At 54.4% G+C, this 27,060-nt stretch overlaps 1 protein-coding gene across 4 annotated transcripts; it reads left to right on the plus strand.

The window, feature by feature from the left end:
* The first annotated feature begins 733 nt into the window (after nt 1–733).
* Nucleotides 734–27,060, plus strand: RSPO1 (R-spondin 1). 4 transcript variants are annotated; one of them, XM_064589442.1, is made up of 7 exons: nt 734–1,019; nt 5,497–5,876; nt 14,354–14,545; nt 16,539–16,688; nt 16,946–17,134; nt 17,880–17,950; nt 25,900–27,055. In XM_064589442.1, the coding sequence occupies exons 2-7, from the start codon at nt 5,783–5,785 to the stop codon at nt 25,903–25,905; spliced, it is 702 nt and encodes a 233-aa protein (XP_064445512.1). In that variant the 5' UTR covers nt 734–1,019; nt 5,497–5,782; the 3' UTR covers nt 25,906–27,055. The 4 variants fall into 4 exon arrangements, 3 of the variants coding, with proteins under 3 accessions (XP_064445512.1, XP_054368953.1, XP_045751410.1); XR_010411002.1 differs by having other exon boundaries at nt 737–1,019; nt 17,880–26,024; nt 26,300–27,060; XM_054512978.2 differs by adding an exon at nt 1,505–1,595 and having other exon boundaries at nt 737–1,019; nt 17,880–27,060.

The following is a 27,060-nucleotide window of genomic DNA, read 5'->3' on the forward strand; positions in this document are numbered from 1 at the left end:
ACCGCAGGTGTCTGCAGCTCTTCAAGACTCATTCCACACGCATTCGTAGAGCCCCTGCCATTTACTAGGCTGTTGGATCTTTCATTTCCCTGAACCCTCAAAACAGATGAGGCTCAGAGAGGCTAAGTAACTGAGGTATGGCCACACAGCTGGTAAGTGATGGAGCAGGGATTTGAATCTAGGGTTTATTTAAAAATTTCCCTCACTTGTCTGCAGCAGCTCACCCGGATTCCCAGGATCTTACAGCCTCACATTTCCTTTGAACTGGGAAGATGCTCTGAAGACTTGACCCTGAGAGGAGGAGGGCGTGGCCAGGACCACAGGCCCTGGTGAGCCTGTTCCTTGTCACTTTCTGGATTCTTGATAGGGAAACTGAGGTTTCTCGAGGCTCTCAGACCCTGTTCTGACCCCCAAGATGCCTGGAGCTGCGGCTGCGTGGAATCCCCAGGGTGCAGGGCGTGGGGAGGGGAAGAGGCAACGGCAGAGGGTCTGCGCCGGGGTCCAGAGGACTTGTGCAGTTGCGGGTCCCGCGCTCCAAGCGCAGCGCCCCAGCTGCGGGCAAGGGCTTGCGGGAGGGGGCTAGGGACTCCCGGGCCTGGCACTCCAGTCCGTTTTTTGCTGCGGATCCCGGCAAGGGGGGCCGGCTCGGGGGGTGGGACTGCAGAGGGGGGGATTCCCTCCCTCGTGCGAGCGGAGGACTGGCCCCTCTCCGGGCTGGGAGCTCGGGCAGAGCGGAGGCGCGACGGAGAGCCCCAGCACGGGGCGGAGAGCGGGGAGCGGACCGCCGGAGTGGGGCATTGCGGAGAGTGAGGGCCGGACCGAGCCGCCCCAAAGGACCGATGCGCCGGGTGGGGCGCTGGCCCCGGAGGGCGTGAGCCGCCCGCAGATTGAGCAACTTAGGAACGCGCGGGCGGAGCGCGGGCGAGCCGGGCGCCCAGGACAGTCCTGCGGCAGGCGGGTGAGCCGGCCGCGCCCTCGCCCCTCCCGGGCCTGCCCCCGCCGCGGCTGGCAGCGCGGAGGTGAGTGCCCCCTGACCTGCTCCGTCCACCTCCCTAGCGCCCCCTTTCCCGGGACCTGGGGTGCCGGGGCCCTCCCGTCGGGGCTCGGCTGAGCTGAGTGCCGTTGGGCGGGGGGCAAGGGGGCGACAGCGAGGGGAAGGGGACTTCTGGCTGCTGTCCGGTCAGAGGGTGGGAGAGGGCACCTCCTGCAGCCTCTCCTGCTACCCTTGCCGCCTCCACCCCCGTCATCCCTCAAGCCAATGGGCAGCCCCCTCCCGGTTGCTGCCTCGGGTTCCCCTCCACCCCGCAGCCCCCTGTGATCGTCCTCACTCTGAATCTGATCTCATCCGACTCTGAATCTGAAACTGATCGAAACCGATCGTTCTGGATTCCCCAAGCCACTCAGTCCTATTCGCCCCCCCTCCCCAGTCCAGAAGCTCTCGATCCCTGGTGCCATCGCCTCGAATTCCCCTGAGTCCCATGGCCCCTGGTTCTTCCCATCTCAGTCCCGCAGCCCCGGTCCGGGTCCGACGTGGCAGGCTGCGAGCACGACCGCCCCCAGGGTGCTGCGAGGTGGCGCGACTCACTGGCCCTCAGGTCGGGCGCTGAGGGACGGATGGTACTGCTTGGTTGGGGAGAGGTGGGGGGCTGTGTTCGCCCTGGGCTCAGAGGAGGGCAAAGACGGATTCTGGGTGCGGGTGGTTGGGGGCAGGGGCTTTCTTGTGAAACTGGCCTCTTGGATTTGGAGAATTCTCTTGGATTTGGGGGGACAGTGAGAGGGACTTCAGGCCCGCCTCCCCTCCCCCTGCACCTGCTGGGCCTCTCCGGGACAGTGGGGAGGGAAGAAGAATTTGCGCGCATGGGGCAGAGATGGAGGGACGTGAAGGAGCCTTTCCTGGCTGCCCTCGGTGTTGGAGGGGTGGGGGGCGGCCCCAGCACCTGGCTTGGCTCTGGCGGACACGCTAATCCCGACAGGTCGGGCAGGCACGCACTTGGTCCCGCCCCCAGCCCAGCAATACTTCTGCCCCCGCCCGCCAGCCCGCTCCGCGGCCGAAACTCCCCACCCGCAGCCGGGCCCGGGGGGGGGGGGGGGTGATGAGAAATTATCGGGATGGTTTACATTTTTGGGTCTGTATCCGGCCCTGGACGGAGTACCAATTTATCCTGATAGTGTTACAGGCAAGAAGGTGAAAGTTACTGCAACCTTGTGGGGGTTAGCGAGTCCCCACCCTCAGCTCCACCCCCAGCTGTGTTCCCCTCGGCAGCCTGTGTCCTCCCCTCCCCAGACCACCTAGCCTGTGCACGGCCTCCCGCCCCAGCTCTGCCTCTGCCGCCAGTTCCTTCCCCACCTCCGTGGTCAGCTCCCTGTCCCCTGCCCCGCCCTCCAGACACCCAGTCCTGAGCAACAAACCCCACTCGCTGGTCACTGGACTAGGTTTGTCACCCCAAGACTCTTAACCTCTCAGTGCCAATAAAATAGGAATATTTTACCTCCTTCTTAGAGTTATGCTGAGTAAATGAGGGCCTGCCTAACACATGGCAGGTGGTGCAGGCACCTCATGAATGTAAGCCCTTCACCCTGAACCTGGCAGAGACAAAATGATGCCTGAGACCGTGATTACTACCAGCAGTTCCCACTGCTGGCTCTGTCTGTCCAGGGTAGTCTGTGTGTGTGCCCACCGCGCTTGTATGGGGGGTGGGGTGGGGCAGGGACTAGCTGCGGGGAGATGGATGCAGGGACCTGTGATCTTCTGGGGCTTGGTACTGCAGCGTCCTTAGTCTGAGACCTGTCCAGCTTTTAAAATCGGATTTCACATCAAATTGTGAATTTTCAACTTCTCTTTAAAAAAAGAAAATCAGAAGGTCTGACAATATTAAATCATTATTTCTGCCTATCGACAGTGCACTGGAGTTGAATAGCACATGCTCCCTTTAGATGGGACATTTGCCCTCCAGTGCACCCCCTCCACAGCTAGCTAGCTGCCCTCCTATTTGTTGCTTATACTCCTGGCATAAGGAACACTTAGCTCCTTTTCAGGGTTGATTCTATATGTATATACTTTTTAAAGTGCTGGAATCTCTTCCCATCCAGTGGTAGGTGAACGAGGCCAGTGTTGGTGATATTCCGATCTGGATCCTCCTGTCCATTTGTCAGCTGAGATCACGGTTCCATAGTGATTCACGTGGGAGTGGGCCAGAAGATCTTCATGGGCAAGGACCGGATAAGCATGGCAAAAGGAAGGCTGAATGCTAAGACGGAGGAGGATTGAGGGGGATAGAGGTGAAGTAGAGGGAGGGCGAGGAAGGGAGCTGACAATTTGTTGAGCACCCAGCCTGGTGTGCCAGGCACCGAGCCGGGCAGGCACAGGAGAGGCAAAGATCTTTTCTGCCCCTAGGATCCCATTGATACTGATCACACCGTGAGACCAAATTCTCAGAGGCCCCGGATTTAACACCAGGTTTGTCTGATGCGGCCTTCTCCTCCAGTGTTTGTCCAGTGTCAGGACTTATGGCGTCCTGAGAGTGTATTTGCCAGGAGTCCTCAGACCTCAGTTTCACAAATGCCTCGATTAAATGTTAACCCTGCGATAGTGAGTGATCACACTGGGGTAAATGCAAATATGGAAATTGCATAACAGTGCTCAGTATTAAGATCCGTATTCAGATGATACCAAAGCAAAGCAAAACACCTGTGTTGCTTTTTAGATGACCATTGGCATGTAGACACAGAATTGTGTCTTCTTGGTCATAGAAAATACAATTATTAGTGAGTCCTCCCGATGTGCCAGGTGCCATTCTAAGCAGTTTCATGTATTAGCTCATTTAAAGTATAAAAAACCACCACCCGCCCGCAGATAAGGAAACCGAGGCTTGGACCAGCTAAGCAACTAGCCTGCGGTAACAGCTAATACATAGCATTGCCCACATTGAAAGCCAAGCACTCTGCTTCCTCCCTTAACCATCATGCTCTACAGCCAGCCTCTGGCTAAAGACCCCAGTTTGATAAACTCAGCTGGAAGACCAACCCACCACAATTTGCAGGTGAGGGAAGTGTGTGGTGGGCACTGGGGAGGAGGAAGGCTCCCGCAGCTCCCGCAGGGAGTACTGGAAGGGCGTGCAGAGGCTGGTGTTTGGGGGTGGCTGGGGGCGTCCCCGCCCCGGCTCAGCTCTGGCTGCAGAGCCAGGTGGGACCCGTCAGCCTCGTGTAAACACTTCTCACAGGGGCAGCTTAACCACTTGAGTGTGACTGGCCTTCAAAGCTGGTGGGAGAGGCCGAGGAGGGAAGTGCTGAACTCCCTTGAGGGATAATGATTTATCTCCCATGCAGGTGGGCTCCCTGGGGCCTCCCCCAGAGGCCAAGGGGAAAGGGGTTGGGACAGGGTGGGAGGGGCACTGCCACTCCAGCATTTCAGATTTCTCATTACTAAGCCAAAACGCAGCCAACTCTGAGAGCAAGCCTGTGAAACCGGCATCTTTATCCCCATTTTATAGATGAAGAATCTGACGTTCCGAGAGGCTGAGTGACTTGTCCAGAGGCATCTAGCTAGTGGGTGGGATGGCGATGCTTCCCTGGCATCTTCAAAGCTTCCTGAAGGCTGGCTGGTTCCTCCTGTCCCTGGGCGAGCGTGGGTGGGTCTGCAGCCAAGTGTGCGGGGCCACGCTTTCGAGCAGGCCTCGGCTGGGAGAATGTGCGGGAGTGTGTGATCCCGAGTGTGCAGTGCGGTGTTCGGGGCCCAGACTCCCAGGTCGGGCTCCAGACACATTGCACTGGGGAGGGACCGGCTCCCCCTGCCCCCATCACCCGGCCATCGGGTCCAGAGACCTGGCTCTCGCTGGGCCGGGGGATTATCCCCATTCTCTGTGTCTCTGGCCAGGGCGGGCATCACTGCCTCTTTTATCCTCGCACAAAGGCCAGGCCCGCAGGGCCTGCTGTGTCAGAGTTTCTGTGGCCGGGGGAAGCCTTACTTCCTTTTCTCCCGCCAAGCCCAGAGGGCCACGCAGAGTCTGCCAGCTTGTCGGGGGCCACTGCTCTAGTTTCACAGGTGAAAGGCACAGGGGTGACTCAGCACAGGGAAGAGAGGGCTGAGGGGTCACTCACAGAAGGGCAGAGAGAGCTCCTCTTCAAGACACAGGCTATTACTGCAGCATGAGGTCTGGAGGGTAGATCTAAAGAAGCACTTCCAATTAGAGCTGGCCAATATTGGGCAGGGGTGGGGCCAGCTGGTTTCCAGGGATCCACAGATTGGATGTGAGTGTCTACCATATTCCAGCTGTGTGGGTAGCCGGCTCTAGTCCCAGGTTAGGGGATTCTGCAAAATTCCTAGGAAAAGGAGCAGATTTCTTCTACAGGGGGGCCAGGTGGGTAACTTGTCATATTCAACCATGCTGAGTTCCTCACAGTCTTCAGGGCATGGGACCACATGGGAGGGTAGGAGGCATAAGTTGGGGGAACCCCATGGTTCCCCAGAATTAACCTTTCTTTCTTCTCCCCCAACAGGTTGGTTTTTGGAGGTGTCCCTGCTGAAGTGACAAAGAGTTCTCCCATGTGACACACCCTGAGGTGCCTTTGGGGAAAGCTCTCTGGACCTCCCAATGGGCTGATGAAGAAGTGGGCTCCCCACACCCTCTCTGTCCCCAACTAAGATTATGGTGGATTTGGGATACGGCCCAGGCCTGGGCCTCGTGCTGCTGACCCAGCCCCGCAGGCATTAGCCAGAGCCCTGTGTTGTCCACCCCCCCAGAGACCACCCCTCCTACCAGGGGCCTGGAGCTGGCAAGTGACTATGCGGCTTGGGCTGTGTGTGGTGGCCCTGGTTCTGAGCTGGATGCATCTCGCTGCCGGCAGCCGGGGGATCAAGGGGAAGAGGCAGAGGCGGAGTGAGTAATGGAGCGGGGCTGGACCACCCCTGGCCTTGGGAGCGGGAGGGGGCCGCCTGGGGACTAGAGGGTCATCGGTGGTTTCATCTGTGATGACCATTGCAGATTCTACTTTGTCTATTACAACTGCGTAGATTACTCAATAGATGATCCTGTTTGTGGATTATCCGGTGTGTGGATTAATTGGTTGAGATTACCCACTCTGTAGATTACCCACTTTGTCTATTTTCCCCTTTGTAGACTCTGCTTTCTAGATTAACCCCTCTCTTGTGAGGATCCAGTGTGTGGATTATGCCCTTTGACATAACACCAGCTTTGTGTGGTATCCATGGAGATGTGTCCCTCTGCTGCTGTGGCCCCAGCCCCAGGGTGTTTGGCCCCCTCCTCACGGATAGGAGTTCACGGCTCTTTTCTTTGGGTCTTGGCTGAAGTGCAGCCCCCGGTAACCCCTTGGGGCCAGGAACCCTACTCAGCTTGGGCAATAGCTTTCCCTGCCAAGATCACGGGGGCAGAGACAGCAGAGTAGGGAGGCTCGTGAGACTGTCCACTCCTGTGGTTTTTAACTGCGCGGTAGGATTCAGGGAGCTGTGCTGGGGGCAGAAGGGGAGGCAGTGGGAAGGAGTCTGGCCCCACTGCCCATCCAACCAGAGTGCCTCACTCTTTCCTGTTTTCAGCAAGATTTCATGTGAGATGTCACTGGAAGGAGGGGTTCTCACAGTTTAAAAAAAAAAAAAAATTCTCTTATCGTACAGATAGGCCTAAGGACACCCTGTCGATACTGGAACCCAATTCCCGTGAGTCCCGACTTCCTAAAAACGAGCTTGATGGAGCTCACGATTAACCTGTCCCCACAGAATCCCATCCCAGGCAGCCCTGAGAGCCCTGGGGCCTCAGCCAGGCTCCTGTGATGGGGATGGGGGATCTGTACCTGCCCAGTACGGATGGGAGTGGCCACTCCGGGGCTAGGGAGTGGGAGGGGGCCTCTGGTACAGATCCCAAGGCCTCTCTCCCTTTCAGCGTCCCCCGTCAGGGATGTCACGCTCCTCTGACGTGCAGCACGAGCACCTCTTGCTTCACTCTGAGGCCTTCAGACTGAGGCCCACCCGGAAAGGTCAAAAGGCAGCGGAGTTTTGTTGGGTCTTGACCGACAGGGCCAAGGCCAGAACCCAGCCCAGGGAGAGAAGCTCAGAGAATTGGTGAAGCTGAAAATCCCTGGCTTAACACACAATTAGAGACGGTTAGGTTTAATCAGCAGCGAGGCCTTGATTTTCCTCCCTGCTCATCTGTTGCGGCCGGTATTTTGGACTCCCTGGGCCCGATGCAGTTTAGTGGTCTGTAAGCAGTCTCCTCTGTTTCCGAGAGGAGAGAGAGAGAGAGCACACGAGTGAACGAGAGGGGCCACTTATGCTCGTGCTACGCACACTAGTGGTCACACTTCCACTCACAGGCAGAGCCACACACCCCCCTCCCTAAGCCAGGGGTCGAAGATCGGGGTTCCAGTCTGTTGTACTGAAAACAGCAACAACAGAGGACTGGCCTGAGCATCGGAAAGACCCGGTCCCCTCAACAGCCAGGCGACGGCAGCAGTTTGACGGGTCCACTTAGGAGGCAGCCCCCGGTCACAGCCCCGGCAGTGGGAACCCTGTTCTTATTACCAAGTGGTGTGAGTGACAAACGTCCCTGATAGTGACATGTGAGGGTGGGGAAAGACTCGGGGTGCAGTGAGGACCCAGAGAGGGATGAGGGTAGATGTTGCTGGATGATGCTTGTTGAATAGAAACCATAAAGCTGCCAGGGTCATTGTAAAGGGATATATTAAAGCCTATGGGAGATTTTATTTCTGTGTATAAATTGGTTGGGAACCCTTTATAAAATATCAAGCTCTGTCTAGACTTCGGGATGCATGTCGTTGTTATATGAACCATGTGGCCCCAGGGTTTCCAGGGAGTGGGGAGGGAAGAAGGAGGCCCATGATGCGGTGTGTGGCTCCTCAGACCTTGCAGCCACGGGGTGGGGGGCGGGGGGCAGTGGGGAGCCAGCGTGCGGAGGTAGGCTGGCTGTGCAGATGAGCGTCAGGTCTGTCCACTCTGTCTGCCATCTGGAACTGCAAGTCGGTAGGACTGTCAGAAGACACCAGATAGAACTCTGATCACGAGGCATACACCAGTTTTGAGTCCAGAAATGGCTGATCTCAGGCCTGGGTGATGGTCTCCCTGCGCGGAGGGGGTGAAATTGAGCAAAGCGCTCTTTAGCTGTGAGTTAGGAACCCTGGCGGAACGACTTCCTCCTCTCCCATTCACTGAGGACCCATCCCCTCCCCGAGCCCCCTCTTCACTCACTCAGCCTCTTGTTCTCCTCGCTGGCCCTCACCTGCTCTCCTGAATGTTTTCCTGCCTGGGATTTCCTGCTCCTCAGGGTGCCCACCTTTATTCACTACTCCTTGCATTGAGTACTCCTTCCCCTTACTGAGACCCTTCTCCTATGTGATTCCTGGGCCCCTTACTCAAGTCCTGCCCCCATGAAGCCCTCATTCCTTCACTGAAGCCCGACTCCCCCATCTGACCCCATCCAGACTTTGTGGGGAAGTGAGATCAGGGTAGACTTCCTGGAGGAGGTGACATTAGTTCTGAGGAGTTCGTCAGGCTCAGGAGGTGGCAGAGAATGTTCCGGGCAGAAGGACCAACTTGAGCAAAGGCACAGAGGTGTGCAATAGCGTGATGTGTCCAGACAAACAAAAATAGTTCTATATAGCTGAGGGGTAGTGTTGAGAGATGAGGCGGATAGGATCAGCTCATGGAAGCTTTTTAGGCCAGGTGGAGAAGTTAATAAGACCAGTTGGGTCTCAATTCTGCTGGTGATAGGGAGGCATGGATGGACTCTAGGCAGGGGTGTTTTGGTTTTAGGAACATCAATTTGCAAGCGTTTTACACAAGAATGGATGAAGGAGCCTAAGAAGCCCCAGGGGAATGGAGGGGAGCACAGCCTTGCCTTCCTGGTCTGGCGAAGTGGGCTACATTGAGGACTTGGGGGAAGGGGAGCAGAGCTGTGTGAGCGGGTTTTGTGAAGAGGTTGGGAAGCAGGCTCCAGGACCTCTCCGAGGGCCCTCCACTTCACCCAGCCCACCCAGCCTCCACAGAGAGGTTACAGCCCTACAAGGCTGCCTCCCCTGCGCACCTCCCTCCATCATAGGCATAGGAACCTTGCATGTGGTGAATCTGGCCATGCCCTTCTGAGGTCCCCTTCCCTGCCAGTAGCATAAAGCCCTATTTTCCATTCTGTGAATGCACTAGGATGTTCAGTGCCTCAGAGCCTTTGCACAGGCTGTTCCTCCTGTGTGGCAAACCCTCTTCACCTAGCTGGCTGGGTAAGGGAGTGCCTTCCATTACTCATCCACTTACATGGTGTGAGCCAGTCCTGCTTGCCGCATCCCTGGGTGGGCCTTTGTTTATACCTCAGCTCTAGCTCTAGGTCCCCAGCTCCTAGCACTTCTGGGAAAGTGTTAGGTGTGCAGTAAATGTCTATGGAATGAATGAGCATCAGTTTTTCCCTTTGAATCATTATGCACCCCCCAATGCCCACCATCTTCTTTGGTCTCCATTTCCCACACACAGAGCTCCCTCCCTGTGGCTGTCTAGCACCGCACTGCCCATGCATCTGTATCACTAAGCTGAGAACACCCTTGGGTTCCTATCCTTCTTGACCAGCATCCCTTTCCTCATTGAACTGACCCCTGCCCATCACTGAACCCCTCTTCTCCTTGATAAGCTCTCCTTCCTCTTCCTGAGCCCCCAAACTTCATAGAACTCAATTCCCTTTGTCCCTTTCTCAAGCCCCAAGGCCAGTCTTACCACCTGAGCTCTGCACTGCGACTCTCCTGTATCCTTGGGTCTTCACTCCATCAGTTCACCCAGCCTCGGAGTCTCAGAGGCTCATGATCACAGCCCCTGCTCCCAGCTGCTCTCCCCTCTCTGTTCCTATGTTCTCCGATGCTCTCTGGCCCTCTCCTCCCTTTACCTCCACCTCCACCCCTCCCACTCACTTCCCATCCCCCACTCCACCAGAACTGCTCCTCTTGGGGTCAGCCAGTCGGTCACCTCCCCGTGCCAGCCGTGGTCTCCCCCCAGCTGTCCCTGCACATCTCCCCCTTTGCAACTTGGTTCCTGTGCCCACTCTCCCTCAGCGACCCCCCCCCCCAGGATTCCTTCTCAGATTCTCTCCGAGCCCCTCCTCCTTGCTGACCTGTTGAGTGGGTGTTGACCCACTGCTCAGCCTCTGCCTCAGGATGACTCCCACTCACATGATTTAACCACTGATGACCATGGTTTCCACAGATGGATCCCTGGGTTCTCTCCCCTGCTCCATAGCTGATTTCTTGAATGAGATGGCTCTCCTTCCTCTACTCCTCAACCACTGCCCTCTGCCCCCATCAGGGGTGCTATTGCTGCCTCCTTGCCTGACACCTCAGCAGCACTGGCATGGCGACCCCTCTCTGCCCTGCCCAGTGCTCTCTGCTCTTGGCTTTCATATTCACTGTGCTTTTGAGTGGCCTTTCTTTTTTCTGCCCTTCCCTTAAATTCCTGGTTCCTTTGCTCACTCTCTCGACCCACTGTCCTTTCTGTCTCATGGACCCCCGTGCCTTTATGACTGTTTTCATGTTAAGGACTCCCCATTGCAGTCTCCAGTCAAAATGTTTCTCTTGAGTTCCAGACCCACAGGTTCAACTGCCTAATAGACACCTTCCCCTAGATGTCCCACAGGAGCCACAACCTCAACACATCTAAAACCTGACTACTCATCATTCCTCCACCCAAACCTGCTCCTCCTCCTGTGGTCCCCTTTCGGTGAAGGGCCAAGGGCCACCCTGTCACACAAGCCCAACACCTTGGAGTCACCCTCAGCTTGCTCATTCCCCAGCCTTCAGTCCCAGGTCCAGCCTACCACCTGGTTTTATTGATTCTCCCACCTGAGTATCTCACCTGTGTAAACTCCTCTGCAACTTCTCAGTTCAGCCCTGTCTCTTCGAGCTTGAGGCGTCTTCTTGCCTTCAGACTTGCCATCCCTGCAACCCATTCTCCATATCACAGAGTGATCCTGACCATGTCTCTGATTTTAAAGCCCCCAGTAATTCTTCACTGCCTTCACAATGTCCAAACTCCTTTGTACAGAGTCAAGACCCTTCCTCATCTTGGTCTGCCTCCCTCTCCAGCTTCATGTTTAACCACTCCCTCCATGCTCCCCCCCCCCATGTTGGTTTCAGACCCCTAGTGCTCCGCGCTTTCTCTTGCTTTGTCACTGAGAGATCTGAAGAGAAATGCACACAGAGATGAGTTGTTGGTTGAATGGGAGGTGGGCAGCAGGATTCTGAGAAGGCCTTTTGCAAATCTGTCCTTAATAAAAGTGACAAGGATGGAATCCATAAGCATGGGAACATAGCTATCTGGCTGGCAAATGGGATGCCGGGATCAGTTCAGTTATTGAAACCAAGGCAAGAATAGAGGGAACATTCATTTCTTTTTTTTTTTTTTAAGTTTTTTAAAACATTTTTATTTATTTGACAGAGAGAGAGATAGCGAGAGCAGGAACACAAGCAGGCGGAGTGGGAGAAGGAGAAGCAGGCTTCCCGCCAAGCAGGGAGCCCGATGTGGGGCTCGATCCCAGGACCCTGGGATCATGACCTGAGCCAAAGGCAGACACTTAATGACTGAGCCACCCAGGTGCCCCACTTCTAAAAAAAAAAAAAAAGATTTTTAAAATTTTTATTTGGGAACATTCATTTGAACAATGAATTCAGTAAAAACCTTGAATAATAGAGGATATAGTAGCTTTGAAGTAGAAGCAGTACCTAAAATCTACAGTAACTTATTAATTTGTAATACAGCCAAATAAGGGCCCAAAGTGGAAAATTAAACCCAAGAGCTCCCTCATAACGTCAAATGCAACATTTGGGTATTTTTGTTCTTAGAAGAACTAAACCAAGAACAACATTAATTTTTGAATGTATTGATTAATTAACATTGGCTCTATACAAATCAATTCTATATTTTAAAAAAAAATCAGTCTACCTGTACTTCTGGCCTCCACATCACCTCGTGTGGTCCTGCCCTTGGCCTTCCTAAACTTTGTTCCCTCTGCCTGGCATACATGCTGGCTGCAATGCCTCGTTCAAGTCATTTAACTTCTCCATGTCCTCCTCTGTAAAAACAAGGTTTACAAACTAACAATCGCGTCTGCTTCGTGGATTGTAAGGATTAAGTAAGTGAATGCGTGAGGAGCCCTGAGAACAGAGTAAGCGCACCACATTTAGGAGTTAGCAGCCACTACTATGGTCCTGGTGGTCGTTATATGGCTGTTTGTTCCTGACCCTTCCCCTTCTGCTCACCTTCTTAACTCTTGCTCATTCCTGTTCTGAAATCAGGGATCACTCCTGCAGCAGGTGCTTCTCCCAGGGCCCTCCAGAGAGGACATCCTCACGTCCGTTTCCAGTGGTGGGAAAGGAGGCACACGAGACACTGTGTTTTGCCCCGGGGCACAGGTCCAGCCTGAGCCCGGGGTCCGCTATGCTGCGTGATCTCCTGCTATCTGTTCTGATCCCCCCTGGCGCTCTGCTCCCAGCCTGCATCTCCAGCTCCTCGCTTCATGCTTGCTCCTAAGTGGCTCATAAACCTCTCTTTGTGTTACCTTCTCCACTTGCTTCTCTTCCCGTGGGATGGACCTTGTTTAGTGACCGGCCCCACTGTTCCACCACCTACCCTAGCACTCACCCCAGGCTCCTCCCTCCTGTTGGTCTCCTTTGCCAGTTTCTCTTAAATCTTCTTCTGTCCATCTCCAACTGAGCAGAATTTTGTTTAAGATGTTTCATCTTTCTCACCTGGATGATCTGGTCAGCTTCCTTCCAAATGGTCCTTCAGTCTCTGGGCTCCATCCAAGCTGCCAGAGGAACCTTCCAACGTGTAAATGAGCCCAGCTCCCACACCTTGGCCGATAGCTTTCAACTATCTAAAAAGTATTCATAAAATAAATAAATAAATAAAAATAGCCAGTAGTCAGACCGTTCCCAAGAAAAACGCTGCAAAACAAGGGTTCTTTGGCCAAAATATTTGGGAAATAAAACTTCCTCTGTCCCCCTTTTAGGGAGTCAGTTTGCACAGGAGTGTAATAAGGGTTGAAGAAGCCCTGCGGTGAAGAATCCTATTTAGACCTGTCGGACCCAGTGGTTCTGTCTTCCCTGATGTAGTGGCCTTTCCTCCACAGCCTCTGATGAACATCTAGGGGAAAGTGTGTTCCAAGAAGGCTCTTTGGGAAATGCTGCCTGGCAGGATCAAGTTCAGGTTCCTTAGCATGATTGCCTTTCACCATTCCCTTCCCCACCCCTGCTGCACCCCAAATCACCTGCAGTTCCCTTTGGGTTCTTTTCTACCTCTGTGGGCCTGCTCCTAGAAGGACCCTCATCTCTCCTTTGTGATGGACAAATCTCTACTAATTCTTCAAGAGTTGGCCCAAAGGGCACCTTCTTCGTGACTCCTTCCCCTCTCTTCTTTTTGGGTTCGCTATTGCTAGGCCTTGCGGCTGTCAGCATTTGCCTGCTTGCAGGTCTGTCACCGCTGAAAGATCAGTCTGGAGTGGTCAGGCGAGCCTCCCTCCATGTCCCTAGCACTCACCTGGCACAGGGTACCTGGGAGGGGCGCGGGGAGTATTGGTTAAACAAGTGGCGTCAAAGGGTTGAGACCCCGTGCTGGGGCTGGAGATCACACTGCCTCAAAGGATGGCCAGTGTTTCCCAACCTCAGCACCATTGACATTTTGAGCCAGACAACTTGCTGTGGCCCCACCCCCACCCCATGCATTGTAGGATGTTTAGCAGCATCCCCGGCCTGTCTCCCCTAGATGCCAGCAACAACCCCCTCCCCAGTGTGACAATCAGATATGTCTCTAGACTTTGCCAAATACCCCCTGGGGAGCAAAATCGTCTCTGGTTGAGACCACTGTTCCAGACCTAAGCTATTCCAGTTGTTTTCCTGTCTCTGAGCAGAAGATCTTTTTCTCAGTTTAACCCGTTGTCCTTCTTGACCTTAAAACTTTCTCATGGATAAAAAATCCCCTCCTTCCACACCAGAGGCTGAGCTTTTCTTCCTCTGGGGAGGGACAGGGTAGGTTCCAGGAAAAGTGCAGCTTCAGTAGCTCCTTGGGAAATGGCAGAGGCAGCCTGGAGAGTGAGCCCGTGTTGTGCCTGGAGCTGGGGAGACATTGGCGGGGGGGGCTCTTGCTTCGGGCATCTGTGCCAGTTCTCCTGGGAGATGATGCTGGGGGGTTTGTCAAGCAGCTTTTCGAGGAGCTGTCATCCTGGCCTGTACTTTCTGAACAGCACATTTGTTGTGTATGAAGAAACTCCAGTCTCCTCACTTCCCGCCCTTGTGGGAGCCTGGGAAAGAGGGAGGTTTCTCCTACAGCCGCCTTCTTACCCCTGTTCTACCCTTGCAGTCAGTGCGGAGGGGAGCCAGGCCTGTGCCAAAGGTTGTGAGCTCTGCTCTGAGGTCAACGGCTGCCTCAAGTGCTCGCCCAAGCTGTTCATCCTGCTGGAGAGGAACGACATTCGCCAGGTGGGCGTCTGCTTGCCTTCCTGCCCACCTGGATACTTCGATGCCCGCAACCCCGACATGAACAAGTGCATCAGTGAGTGTGGGGAAGGCTGGAGAAGGCTCTGGACACTGGGGGAGGGTGCTTTGAATTGTTGGGGGCAGGGAAGAGGAGTAGAGGGGACACAGAGGAGGGGAGATGAGGCTCCTGATTCAAGTATCCAGCTGCCAGCCCCACATCTCAGAGAGTCCATCCACCTTTCCAGCTCCACGAGTCCATATCAGAACCATATCTCCCTCCTCTAAACCTGCACTCCGGCGGTGTCCTGGGCCACTCATGTCATCGACCTGAGAGCCAGCCTGTCATTCATGTCCTCTCCCATCCATCTAATGACCAAACCATGCCTGCTGCCTTTCCTTTCCATCCTCATGGCTATAGTCTCTCCTGGACCATCCCAGTAGCCTGCTTCTCTGTCCTCCAGCACTCATCCGGTTCCCTTGAGCCCTCCCTCCATGCTGCAGCCAGAAAGATGCTTCTGAAACATGTATCCTGTCCCATCACACTTCTGCTTGAAAACCAGCCCGGCTCCACGGACTGCAGGGAAATCCGAGCCCCTGTCAGCCTGTCCACTCCCCGCCCCCACTCCTGTGCCCAGGTCTTCTTGCTGGCTGGGCTTGGCTCTCCCACAGCAGCTGCAGTTCCACGTGCTCTAAGGCACGTGCTGTCCCACCTCTGTTCAGGCTCGCTGTGACCTACTGGGGGACAGGCAGGGAACCTACTCCGGTAAACAATGCCGGTGCCCCTCCCGTTTGCTCAGAGCCTTGGAGATTAGAACGCATTTCCAGATCACATATCAGCTGAGTCTCACAACAGCCTTTGGAGGGAGATGGGACCTAAGTGACAGGAGCGCTTTTGGGGGGCTGACAACAGTGAGGCTGGTGGGGGAAATGGCTGACCCAGATCGGCCTTGGGTTCTAATCTCTACTCTGCTTCTTTGTTGTTGGATAACTTCAGGTGTGTTGCAGCCTCTCAAAACCTCATCTCTAAGATGAGAGTGCTAGTTTTCACCCCCTAGGGCTGTCGCCAGGGGCATATGGAAAGCCCTTAGTGTCTGGCGCACCACACAGTAGTGGCTGTCCTTACCGTATGTCACCTGCAACCAGACCCAGGGCCCTGAGCAAGAGAGGAGGGAGGGGGCGAGACGAAGAAGCCACAGAGCGCAGGAGGCACAGAGGAGGGGTCTGGTGCGGTAGGGTGGGAAGCTTTTGAGGATGGAAGGGGGACCCTGGGGCTGCCCTCTTGGTCCTCAGGGTATTTGGGGTAGGAATTCCTGGCTGTGTCAGCTCCTGTGAAACTGGCAGCCCAAGCCTCAGGTGCCAGAGACTGGGAGGAAGTCAGCCCTGCCCATGGTCTGGGAAGGGAGAGGTTGTGAAAGACTCTGCCTGCTCCCAGCTGGGGCCCTGGGACCCTCCCTCCCCCAACTTCCCCAGAGGAGGGAGAGATGGCCGGAGGGGATCAGAGAGGGACCCAGGAGTCCAACCAAGGTCATTCCTGGAACTGGGCCTTGCAGAGGGAGAAGAATTTGCCCTGGGATCTCTCCTCCCCGTTCCAAGCAGATTTTTTTCTCAGGGCAGGAGGGGAACCAGGGTTTGGGGTGTTGTGGACACCCAGCAATGGGGAGAGGAAACCACACAGCCATGAGCGGGGGTCATTGCATCCCTCAGTTCAACTCTGATTAGGTGGCCCTCTGGGGTGCCATGACATGCCGGGACCCTTCTCTCTCCCTGCCCACAAACCCCAGAAAATCCCGCCCTCCTCCTCTGAAACCAGCTTGCTTGGGCCTCACCTTGGTTCCAGGGCCTGGGATTGGGTTTGGGGTGGTGTTAGCTGACCGGCCCCGCCAGCCCCGAAGAGTGGCCACTTTGGCTTCCTCTGCCCACCCTGTCCTTGCCTTCCCTCCCTCCCAGGACTCTCCCGTGGTCATGGCAGGTCCAGGCCAGGGTCCTGCCCTTGGGGGGAGGTGCCCTCAGGTGGGGGACTTTGGGAACAGGGGATGAGCCAGAGGCCCCCAATCTGGCCCTCTCCTCAGAGTGCAAGATTGAGCACTGTGAGGCCTGCTTCAGCCACAACTTCTGCACCAAGTGTAAGGAGAACTTGTACCTGCACAAGGGCCGCTGCTATCCGGCCTGTCCCGAGGGCTCAGCGGCCGCCAACGGCACCATGGAGTGCAGCAGTCCTGGTGAGTTTGTGGGGGGGCTGGGGGGTGGAGGCAGGGGAGAGACAGGGAGAGCCTGCTTACCTCCCACCCGCACCCCCTCCCCCGACCACCCTGTGGGGTTCGTCCCAGGGCTTTTCTGCCCTCTGGACTGAAGATGCCTCCAGCCTCAGGCTCAGGCAGAGAGAGGGTGGGAAGGGCTCCCCTGGGGCATTCTGGGGTACCCAGGGGTGACCCCCTCCTCCCCTTCTTTCTCCCCCTCTTCCCTCCCTTCCTGCCAGCACAATGTGAAATGAGCGAGTGGTCCTTGTGGGGGCAATGCTCCAAGAAGAAGAGGCTCTGTGGCTTCCGGAGGGGCTCTGAGGAGCGGACTCGAAGGGTGCTCCATGCCCCAGGTGGGGACCACGCCGTCTGCTCCGACACCAAGGAGACCCGCAGGTGCACAGTGCGGAGGACGCCCTGTCCCGAGGGTGAGCTGCGGCCTCTGCCTCCCCGGGGCTGGGAGTCAGGGACAGCCATGGAGGTCTGACCACTTCTGCCTGGGGAAAGGGCCGCAGGCCAGGGCCAGATGGGAATCCCCAACTCAAGATGCCATGCTGGGGGAACCAGTGCTGGGTGCTGGCAGAGAGCAGTCCCCAGAACTATGTGGTGGGAGGTGGAAGCTTTAGTGTCTGTGTCTTCCAATTGCCCCATTTCCTCTGAACCAGCAGAGGTTGGCATTGGAAGGACCCTCAGAGGTCAGATGGGGCTGCAGAGGGGGATGCTAAGACCCAGGGAGGTGTAGTGATATGACCAAGGCCACACAGCCTGTAGCTGGCAATGATGCGGCAGCTACCCCCAGAGGCAGTGGAGTGGGGCAGAGGAGCTGGGGGCTGTCCTGCTTGTCCTGAGTGCTGTGCCAAACATCGTAGCCCATTGGGGTCCAAGATCTGAAGAAACACAAGGAAGAGGAGGGTGTCTGGTTCATCGAGGGATGGGGGGCGAAAGGCTCCTGGGACCCCCGTCTCCATACCCATGTTGCAGGGTCCCCTGAAGTGGCCGGTAGTCAGAAGAGGCTTTGAGGGGGATCCCCACTGCCAAAAGGCAGTGACTTCAACCACCCCCCCCTGCCCAGCTTCCTCCCCACTCCCCTCCTAGAGCCCTGGGCCATGCCTGGGGCCTCCTTACTTGCTGCAGGACATCCTTTGTTGACTCTTCCTGCTGTTGGGATTGCAGGACAGAAGAGGAGGAAAGGGGGCCGGGGGGAGAACGCCAACAGGAACCTGAGCAGGAAGGAGAGCAAGGAGGTGGGTGCCGGCGCTCGGAGACGCAAGGGCCAGCAACAGCCGCAGCACCAAGGGACAGTGGGGCCGGTCACGCCTGCGGGGCCCACCTAGGGACATCCGTCACCTCCAGGCCCTCACAGAAAGAGTCCAGCGCTGCTCTGTGTGATGGAAGCTTTACCGAACTGGAGCGCTGGGGGCAAAGTGTGCACACACTCTCCATACATATATGGACACACAGACACACACACAGGGCTCATGTCCAAACATGCAACCAACATACATGCGCGCGCACACACACACACACACACACGATCAAGGCCACTGGAAGACACTTCTCTCTCGGACATCACCGCATGAACAGGGTGGGGAGGTGGAGGGGTCACCTTTGCCTGGCAGAGGGCCCAGTGGAACAGACTTGGTTTGAGATGCTCCTAAGGGATATGTCAGAGGGACCATTTCCCAGCGTCCAAGCCCAAACAGAGTGGGGCCTTCTGGAGGAGCCGATAGGATCTGCCCAGTGTGGCAGACAGGCACCAAAGCTTGAGGACTGTTCAGCATTTCCAGCTGTGTGACTTTATCATTGGAGAGTATTGTTTCACACCCATGATCCGTATCAGGGCTGCCCCGACTCTGAAAACTGCTTACAGGTTTATTTCAAATTAAAAACAAAACCAAATGACAACGGTAGCCACGGGCATCACATTCCTTCACAGGGTGCAGGAATTCATGGGGTATGTGGGAGCAAGACGGGACAGGGCTGAATTTTGAGAGACCCCCCCCCAATGGCCTCCTGGACAGAGGGGCCAGGGCAGGAAAAAAACTTTGAGGATACTCTGAGGGTGATACCCAGCTTCTCTACAGCCTTGTTACTCAGAGTGTGGTCTGTGGACCAGCATCCATGTTCTCACCGGGCAGCTTGTTAGAAGGGAGAGTCTCAGGTCCCATCCCAGACCTGACGAACCAGAGTCTGCATTATAACGAGGTCCCGGGTGACGGGCATGTACATTCAAGTTTAAGAAGCTCTGCTCCGATCACCTCTACGGATAGAACAAACGTCCTGGCCAGCTTGCCACAAGAGGGATTCTGGTCCACTATAAAGGAAGACTTCCCAACTGGGAGCGGTAGAATCTGAGTCCTAGAACACTATAGTGGCACCCTAGGGGGAGGGGGTGCTCAGGCTCTCTGGGACGGTTGGGGACCGTTGGATCCAAAGGCAGGACAGCGGACAGCATGACCTCCTGTGGCATCTGAAGTGTCCACTGGCAACCATATGCGTGCCAGGCCCTGGACTGAGGGGTTTCTTGGGGGAGCCAGGCATGGGCCTTGCTCTCCTGGAATAAGAAGTTGATAGGGGTGACAGGCATGAACCAAGGGATCATTCCAATAAATGTGTAATTACAAATGGGTGGGGTTAAGGCCAGGCAACCACCGGCACATACACAGAGCTATGAAAGTGAATAAAAGTGAATAAAAATAAGACTTTATCTCAGGGAAGCTTTTCAGAGGAGGTGGTATTTGAGCCAAGCTCTGAAGGATGAGTAGGAGTTAAGACAAAGAGAAGGAATGGTATTCTAGACCAGTGCTGTCTGCTAGAAATACCAGACAAGCCACTTATGTAATTTAAAATTTTTCTAGTAGCCACATTTAACGAGTAAAAAGCAACAGGTGAAGTTAATTTTAATTATAGCTTTTATTACACCAAATATATGCTAAAATGCTATCTTTCTAACGTAATCAATATAAAAATTATTAACAACATCTTTTACATTCTTTTTTTTTCTTCAAACTAAGTCTTCAACAATTCTCTGTATTTTTACACCTCACAGCATACCTTAATTTGGACACTATAAATTTTCACCAGAAATACTTGACTTGTATTTAGATTTCATAAAAATTGAAAAGTAGACTCACATCCTGAATTCCTGCTTCAGGAATAGTTAACAGTTTTCCAAAGATTGAATTGACTATGTTTTAAATTTTTAATTTAATAATTAAAATTAGGTAATATTAACGATTCAGTTCTTCGGTTGTACCAGTTGTGTTTCAAGTGCTCGCTAGCTACACGTGGCTAGTGGCTACTGTGTTGGACAGCAGAGTTCTGTATAGACGGCATTGCACATGCAAATGTCCTGTGGCAGAAAGGAGCATGGTGTTCAAGGAACTGAAAGAAGGCCCAATATAGCTGGAAGGCCTGGAGGGCAAGTGAGATGAGATGATTCTAGAAAGGTCTCCTGTGGTTGGGTCTTTATTCTCAGAGCCAGAGGAAGCTGCTAAAGGGTTCTAAGCAGCCAGCCAAGATGACCAGATTTGTATTTGGCAAAGATCCTGGTGGCTGTAATGTACAAGACAGACTGGAGGGAAGCTGCATCGGGGGCTATTGCTGTCATACAGGTGAGAGGTGTCGGAGACACGGACTAGGGTGGAAATGGAGAGAAGTGGATAAAGTGACAAGGCATTTGGAGAATAAAGTTGGCAGAGTTTGGTGATAAACTGGATGTGGAAGAGGGAAGAAAGGGAGAGGAGGTGTCAAGGACAAAGTCCCCATTTCTGGCTCGAACACCCCCAGGGTGATGGTTCAGTGTTCTGAGATGGGGAACCGGTCAGGAAGGCCAGATTGGGAGGACAAGGTTTTGATCACGTTAAGTGCGAGGTGTCTTTGAAACATCCTGGTGACCACGGCGAGTAGATGGTGTGTAGACACAAATGCAGGTCTAGTGTGCGCAGGACATGTCGGAGCTGGAGCATGAACTGGTGTAGAGAAGGTAATTGAGGGTTTGGAAGAGGTCGCATAAAAAGAGAGCTGGGGACTCAGCTGTGCGGGCTTCCAGGTACAAAGATCAGATAATGGGGATCAGCTGGCCGAGAAGGCAGAGAAGGAGCAGAGGAGAGGGAGCCAGGGAGTCCGCAAGCCGTAGAGAGGTCACAAGGACCTAAGGTGCTCAGGGACCAAGTAAACGAGAACTGGAAATGGACCGTTGGACTTATAACACGTGTGCCGATAGTAACCTCAGCAGGAGCCATTCAGAGCGGGCATGGGGGCAGAAATCAGTACAGAAAATTCCTTCGGGAAGTTGAGCAGAGAAAAGGGAAAAAGCCTGACAGGGGCTGGAAAGAGAGATGGAGGTAGAGAGAGTCCTTTTTTTCTTTTCTTTTCTTTTTTTTTAAGGTGGGAAAGACTTGAAAATATTTAAAACCCACTGGGAAGTGTCCAGTTCAGAGAAAGAGGTTGATCCACAGGAGAACAAAGGGGAAACCAGTGGTGGAAGGCTCCCAGCGGAGGGACAGCTAGACGGGAGCCTGGGGAGGCTGGTGCAGGTGAGGGAAGGATGGAGGTTTGGAAGGTGGGGGATCTCAGGTGCGTGCACTTGACCTTCTGTGGGGCTCTTCCCACCCATACCAGAGAGCCCCCTCACTGCAGGCCAGGATTTGGAGCCTGAGCTGCAGCCTGGGGATCCGGCTGCCCACTGCCTCCTCTCCCTGACCCTGGCGCTATCTTTGCCATCTCTCTGGTCATCTGTCTTCATCTCCGGTTTTGGTCTCTACCTCTGCCCCTCCCTGTTTCTCTGACTCTGTCCTCCTCTGTCCCTCTTTCCATCACTGTGTCTTTCTCTTTTCCCGCCTCAGCCTCTGATTCTAGTCTCTCTGTTCTTCTGCCTCTCTTCTAGGCATCAACCCTCAGCCCTTCTGTGTCTTGGCTGCCTCTGGCCCTGGCGTGTCCTAATCTCCCAGATCCCCTAGGTCCTCAATACTCAAAGTGTGGCCATAGATCAGCAACCTCAGAGCCTAAGAGTGCAAAATCTCACTCCCTTCCTTGACCTAAAGACTCTGAATCTGCCTTAGATCCCCAAGTCATTCACATGCATATTAAGTGTTTGAGAAGCATTGCCTTAAGCTTTCCTTTAAAACAACATCAAAGCAAAAATCAGAATCTTAGAACTTGGAATGATCCGAATCCTCCTGAATCTCCTGTGTCACCTTGGTGATACTCTAAGGCATTCAGCTTCTCTGCATCACCTCCTCGAGCCTCCTAAAGTTGCTCCTGAAGCTCTAGGCCACTAAGGAAGGGAACATAACGTGGGCTTCTGTGGGTCCTGAGCTTCCATGCCTGCAGAATTACTGGTGGGAGGGAAGTCTCCTGACACCAATGCGCTGGGTGCTTCCCAGTGGGACTCTAGTCCCTCCTTGAAAAGTTAGCCCACCTGGACCTGTCTCACCCCTGTCTGTCTCTTCTTATCCTTTCAAGACTAAGAATGGTTTTTTGAGCTGGTGGCAGGGTGTGGGTTTCACGATGGGGTTCAGTTACCTGCGCACAGCCCCAGAAGCAACACACCTGAGGCTGGAGACCGTAAAGATTGACCAGAAGTCACACTAGGTGAGTTTCAGAGTGAGCAGGTGCTGGAGAGAGGGAGTCCTGGCGAGATTCCTAACCCTACTCCCGGGTTTAGACAAACACAGCACCTGATTCGTATGTGGCTGTTATGTGCCCACGTTGTCATTTGGGAAGTGTTAGCTTTGCCTCTCGATGGGGTCTCGACGGGGTCGCAGATCTGTCCCGACTAAGACATTTCTGGCCACCTTAGCCAGTGCCAGCTCTGGTATGTTTCAGACCAAGTCTCTAGAGAATGGATTTGTTTTCCACTTCAGTATTTTGAGTGATGGAGTTGTTTTCTGGATTTGTTTTTTTAAGTGGTTTTTCCCCTCTCTGGTTTGTTTGGTTTGGTTTGGTTTAGAAGGAATGAGAGAGAATTTAGGAAAAAGGGTCAGCTTCCTGGGCCCCATTCAAGCCTTTGACCCAGGGCCAGTCACTGAGGTGATGCCTTTGTGCCCCAACTTCTCCAGCTGTGGTCCGGACCAGACTAAGTGGACAGCAGGTGAAAACCCCGGTGAAAGTGGTAAGGAAGGGGAAAAGCAACCAGAGAGTGCAAGTTCCATTTTGGAGGATTAAAGAGATTCACTGCAAAGGGGTTGGAGCACTGTCTGGCTAGTAAAAGTGAGCAGGAACAAAAGCCTTGTTCTAGGGGAGTAGAGGAGATCTAAAGATTAGATGCCCCCAGGGTTGCTGAGGCCGAGCATACCAGAGCTGGGTGCACCTGCTTTGGTGTGGTGTACCTCCTGGCTCTCCCAAGGGAAAGAACTGACATGGGGTGAAGAATAAACAGGTTTTGGCTGGAGGCTTGGTGGAGTCTCCTTCAGCATCACAGAGACCCTGGACGAGCAGCCGCGGATGGGGATGGTGGGAGAGCTACGAAACTGGGACCCCCTTTCTCTGGCCCCTTCAGCCTGCCAGGTCGGTGGTGAGAAGGATTAGAGACCCAGGCCAGTGGCTAGAGAAGGTGGCTTGGGTCCTACCCTAGAGCCTTCCAGAACTTAAGTAGGAAATTGCGAAACAGAGCTACATTTTGAAAGAGAAAGTATGTGAAATATGGCTCCTCCCTCGCCTGTTCGCTCTCCCGGAGCTTGGTGCAGGGAGGTGGGTGAGATGGATTCCTGGCTAGACTCAGGCGGGTGTGGGAAAGAGGGCAGAGCCAAGCCCCCAAGGGCCCCTCAGGCCAGGCCACACCAGCTGCCAGCCTTTGATTATTGATTATTGTGATTGGGATGTACTTTTACCATCTGTTGAGCATCAGCCTGGCCCATGGAGAAGGCCAGTTCCTTCCTCTGGCTAAAAAGGCTGGCTTCTGAGGGCTCCCTCTGCAACCCAATATGTACCATGGGCTGCTGATTAAATACTTGGAATGTCTTCAGGTCGAGCCAGGCCTATCCATAAAATGGGAGGCATTTTGGCAGTTCCAAGGCCCCTGGCACCCAGTCTTGGCACTAGCCCGGCTGTCTTCTTCAAGGAGCTGGGGTGGGCTTCCCGCCAGCATGCTTCCCTGGGAAACATCGAAGTGAGTTAAAGTCAACAATGAGTTCATCTCCAAAAGGAATAAGCCGGCAGCCTTCAGGGCAGGGGAACAGGAAGGGGGGCGGGGAGCAGGGATTGGGGGGCAGTGGAGGCGGTTAAGTGATGCTGGAACAGCCAGACCAGATCCAAGCCTGTCAAACAAGCTGGCAGCTCCAGGAACAAAGAAAAGTGCTTTCCCAGGCCAGCCCTGGAAAGCTCACTTGGCAAAGGTGGTCACAATAAGGATGTCACAATCCCAGGGACCATGGGAAGTGTCCTCTCAAGGACTGGGCGCTGCAACAAGACACCGACATGGAAAGAGGCTCGGGCGGTGGGGCTGGTGCATCCGTGAGCTCTGACTCTGCTGTTCCCCAGCCTGTCTTGCTGGCAGACGAGGATGGACACTGGGGCCGGTGAGCTCCACTGTCTCCTGCTGGAGGATGGATGCAGGAGGACCTAGGTGTGAAGGCCACACGAAGAGCCGGCTCACGATTGTTGGAACCTGGCATTTTAGTCTGAGCATCTCTGTTACTACATTTATTTATCTCCAAGGGCTTTGCATTTGGATAATGGTTCCCGAGCTGAGCCCGTGGCTCACTTCTGCGCTCTTGACCGCCAGGGGCATGAGGAATCCACACCCTTAATGGCATCAGGCTGCTCTGGGCTCACTGGATCCAAGGCGCTGTGGGCCTGGGGAGCCAATGGCAGAGCAAAGCCCAAAGTGAGCCGCACTCTGGGACTGGCCTGAAGCCAGGGCCACCTCCCTTTGGGCAACTGAGTGGCGTTAGGGCCTGCCAGGGCCACCTCAAGGGCTGGGCTCCCAATGGAGGGTGGGGAGCAGCGCCTCCTCGCTTGGGACACAAAAGCCTGATGCTGGCCCAGCAGCCGAGATACGATATGGAGAACCCATCCCGTTCAGCCCTCCTCGGATCCGCCCCTGGGGCTGGGAGCCTGGCAACAACTGCCTCGAATCTATACTTGGTTTTTCTCCCAGGGGCAGGACTGCTGCCGACAGACTGCGTTGGATTTCTCCCCTGCCCTCTCACTTGCTCTCACAAGGTACTTTATTGTACGAGGTATTTGCCTACCATGCATATTTATAATTCTTTCCCTGCCACCAAACCAACAAAATGTCCACAGACATTGCATCTCAATTTCTCACAAGCACATTCTCATCACATTCCCATGGCTTGCCCTTCTCCTAGTCCCCTCTTTAAAAAAGAAAAGAAAAGAAAAGAAAACACCAACCAAGCAACCTGCTTATCCTTCTGGTCCTAGTGATTGCTCTCCATGTTGGCCGAGTGGGTGTTTCCACTCTCCCAAGAGCTTCTTTGGGGTCCTTCCCAACTTTCCTTTTGATGTGCAGACACAGATTCTTCCCAGGCCATATTTCCTCTGCATTTTTGACCAATTGCTTTTGGCCTTTGTTACGACAGCCTAGATGTTCGTTGAATGAATGAAAAAAAGTGAATGAATGGAGAGGTCCCCCTTGAGTGGGTTTGTTGTCCTACTATCCCCGGAGAGCATAATTATTGATTGTGACTACTCTTTTTTTCCTTCTGGGAGGAAAAGTAAGGCCAGAATCAAAGTTCATTAGGGCCTGGAACCAAAAGCAACCTGACCTTGATCTTTTTGTCATTTGGCCGCCACCAGTGGGGACAACCCAGGTTGCCAGTCATCTCCAGCCACTCCCATCCCCCTTCCCATCTACTCATCTACTCAGAACTACTCAGTGGGGCCTGATACAAATGAAATTTCAGAGTTCGGTGACTTTGTCTGCACTGTTCCTTCTCCCTAAAATGTGCTTCCCCTGTGCTCTTATCTGTGGATCTTCTACTTTTATCTCCTACCCAGACGGAATCATTGTGTGAAGAAGCTCGCCATACGGCTATCTCCTCCCCTCTCTGTATTTCTAGGCCTGCGCACCTTTATCACACCCCCATGTCGATGTCCCCAGCCGTATGCCAGCTCCTGAGAGCAGGGACTGTGGGATTCATTGCTGCATTCCCTGCTCTTGCACGTCCCACCAAGGGGTGGGTAACCGTTGGAAGCAGACAAGTAATAACCATGGCAATCGTTTATACAGCCCTGACACTACTCTCAGCCCTTCACTTGTGCCGCCTCACTTAATCCTCAACCCAGCCCTGCGAGGTGAATCCTGCGATCATGCCCATTCTGCCGATGAGGACACCGAGACGCGACCTGGTGAAGGTATGTGACCAAGGGCACGCAGCTAATGAATGGTGGAGCCGGGACTGGAACTCAGGAAGTTCGGCTGCATTACCGCCCAGCGGTGTGAAAACTCACATTTTTGCACATGCTTTTCCTCACCTGCGGGCTGTGATTCCCAGCCCGTTCAGGTCTCACTTGTTTATTGGGAAGAGGAACGGGATCCAGGGGGTGGACCCCATGAGCTCACCAATAATGCCAGAGGGTCCTCACGGCCCTGCTGCCAGGCCCTGCCTCTCCCCTCCGCCCCTCCCCAGGGTCCATTGCTCGTGAAGCTGCTCAAGACTGCCTTCGTACCGCATGGCCGCCACCGTGGGGGCCGGTGTCGGGCCATGGGGACCGCCTCGGGACGCTCTGCTCCTACAGCCGCCCATGCTGACAGCAGCTCCTGAAGATTCCCATGCACCGGAACCACTTTGGGCCAAGCTGAGAGTCTCTTCTCTATCTGTGTTGTGCTTGGCCTCAAGGTCACCAAAGGTGGTCCCATAAAGACCCCGGACAAAGGGGCTCTTTGGATTTCTGGCTGAAGCTTCATTCTCTTTGGGGCCTAGAAAAAAAATCTCAGGGCTCTGCCCGGGGACCGATAGACCCGTGCTGAGCCACCCAGACCCCCCTTTCCCCTACACAAGGCTCCCTCTGCCCCCTCCCCAGGAAATTTAAACCTCTGTGGAGAGCCCCCTGCTAGTCCACTAATGTATCAGCTGCACTCAGGGGTACGGCCAACCTGCTCGTTTGAATCCCCCAGGCAGAAAAAAAAAAGCAAAAACAAAACTAAATGTCCCTCCGTATTGGGACAGACAGGGTCCACTCTCAGAGGGCAGTGGCAACTGACAGCCAGCTAGAGTCAGGTACATGCCTACTCAATGCACAGAACATACTCCAGAGCCCTAGCATGGGGTGTGGGCAAGCTTTTTCTGCAAAGAGCCACAGAGCTACTCATCTCTGTCATTGCAGTGCAAAAAAGCAGGTGTAGATCATGTGTAAACAAATGGTGGGGCTGTGTTCCAATAAAACTTTA

This window comes from Mirounga angustirostris, unplaced genomic scaffold (assembly GCF_029215605.1).
Source record: "Mirounga angustirostris isolate CCGP_5_RB_7025 unplaced genomic scaffold, mMirAng1.0.hap1 SCAF_4, whole genome shotgun sequence".
NCBI lineage: Eukaryota > Metazoa > Chordata > Mammalia > Carnivora > Phocidae > Mirounga > Mirounga angustirostris.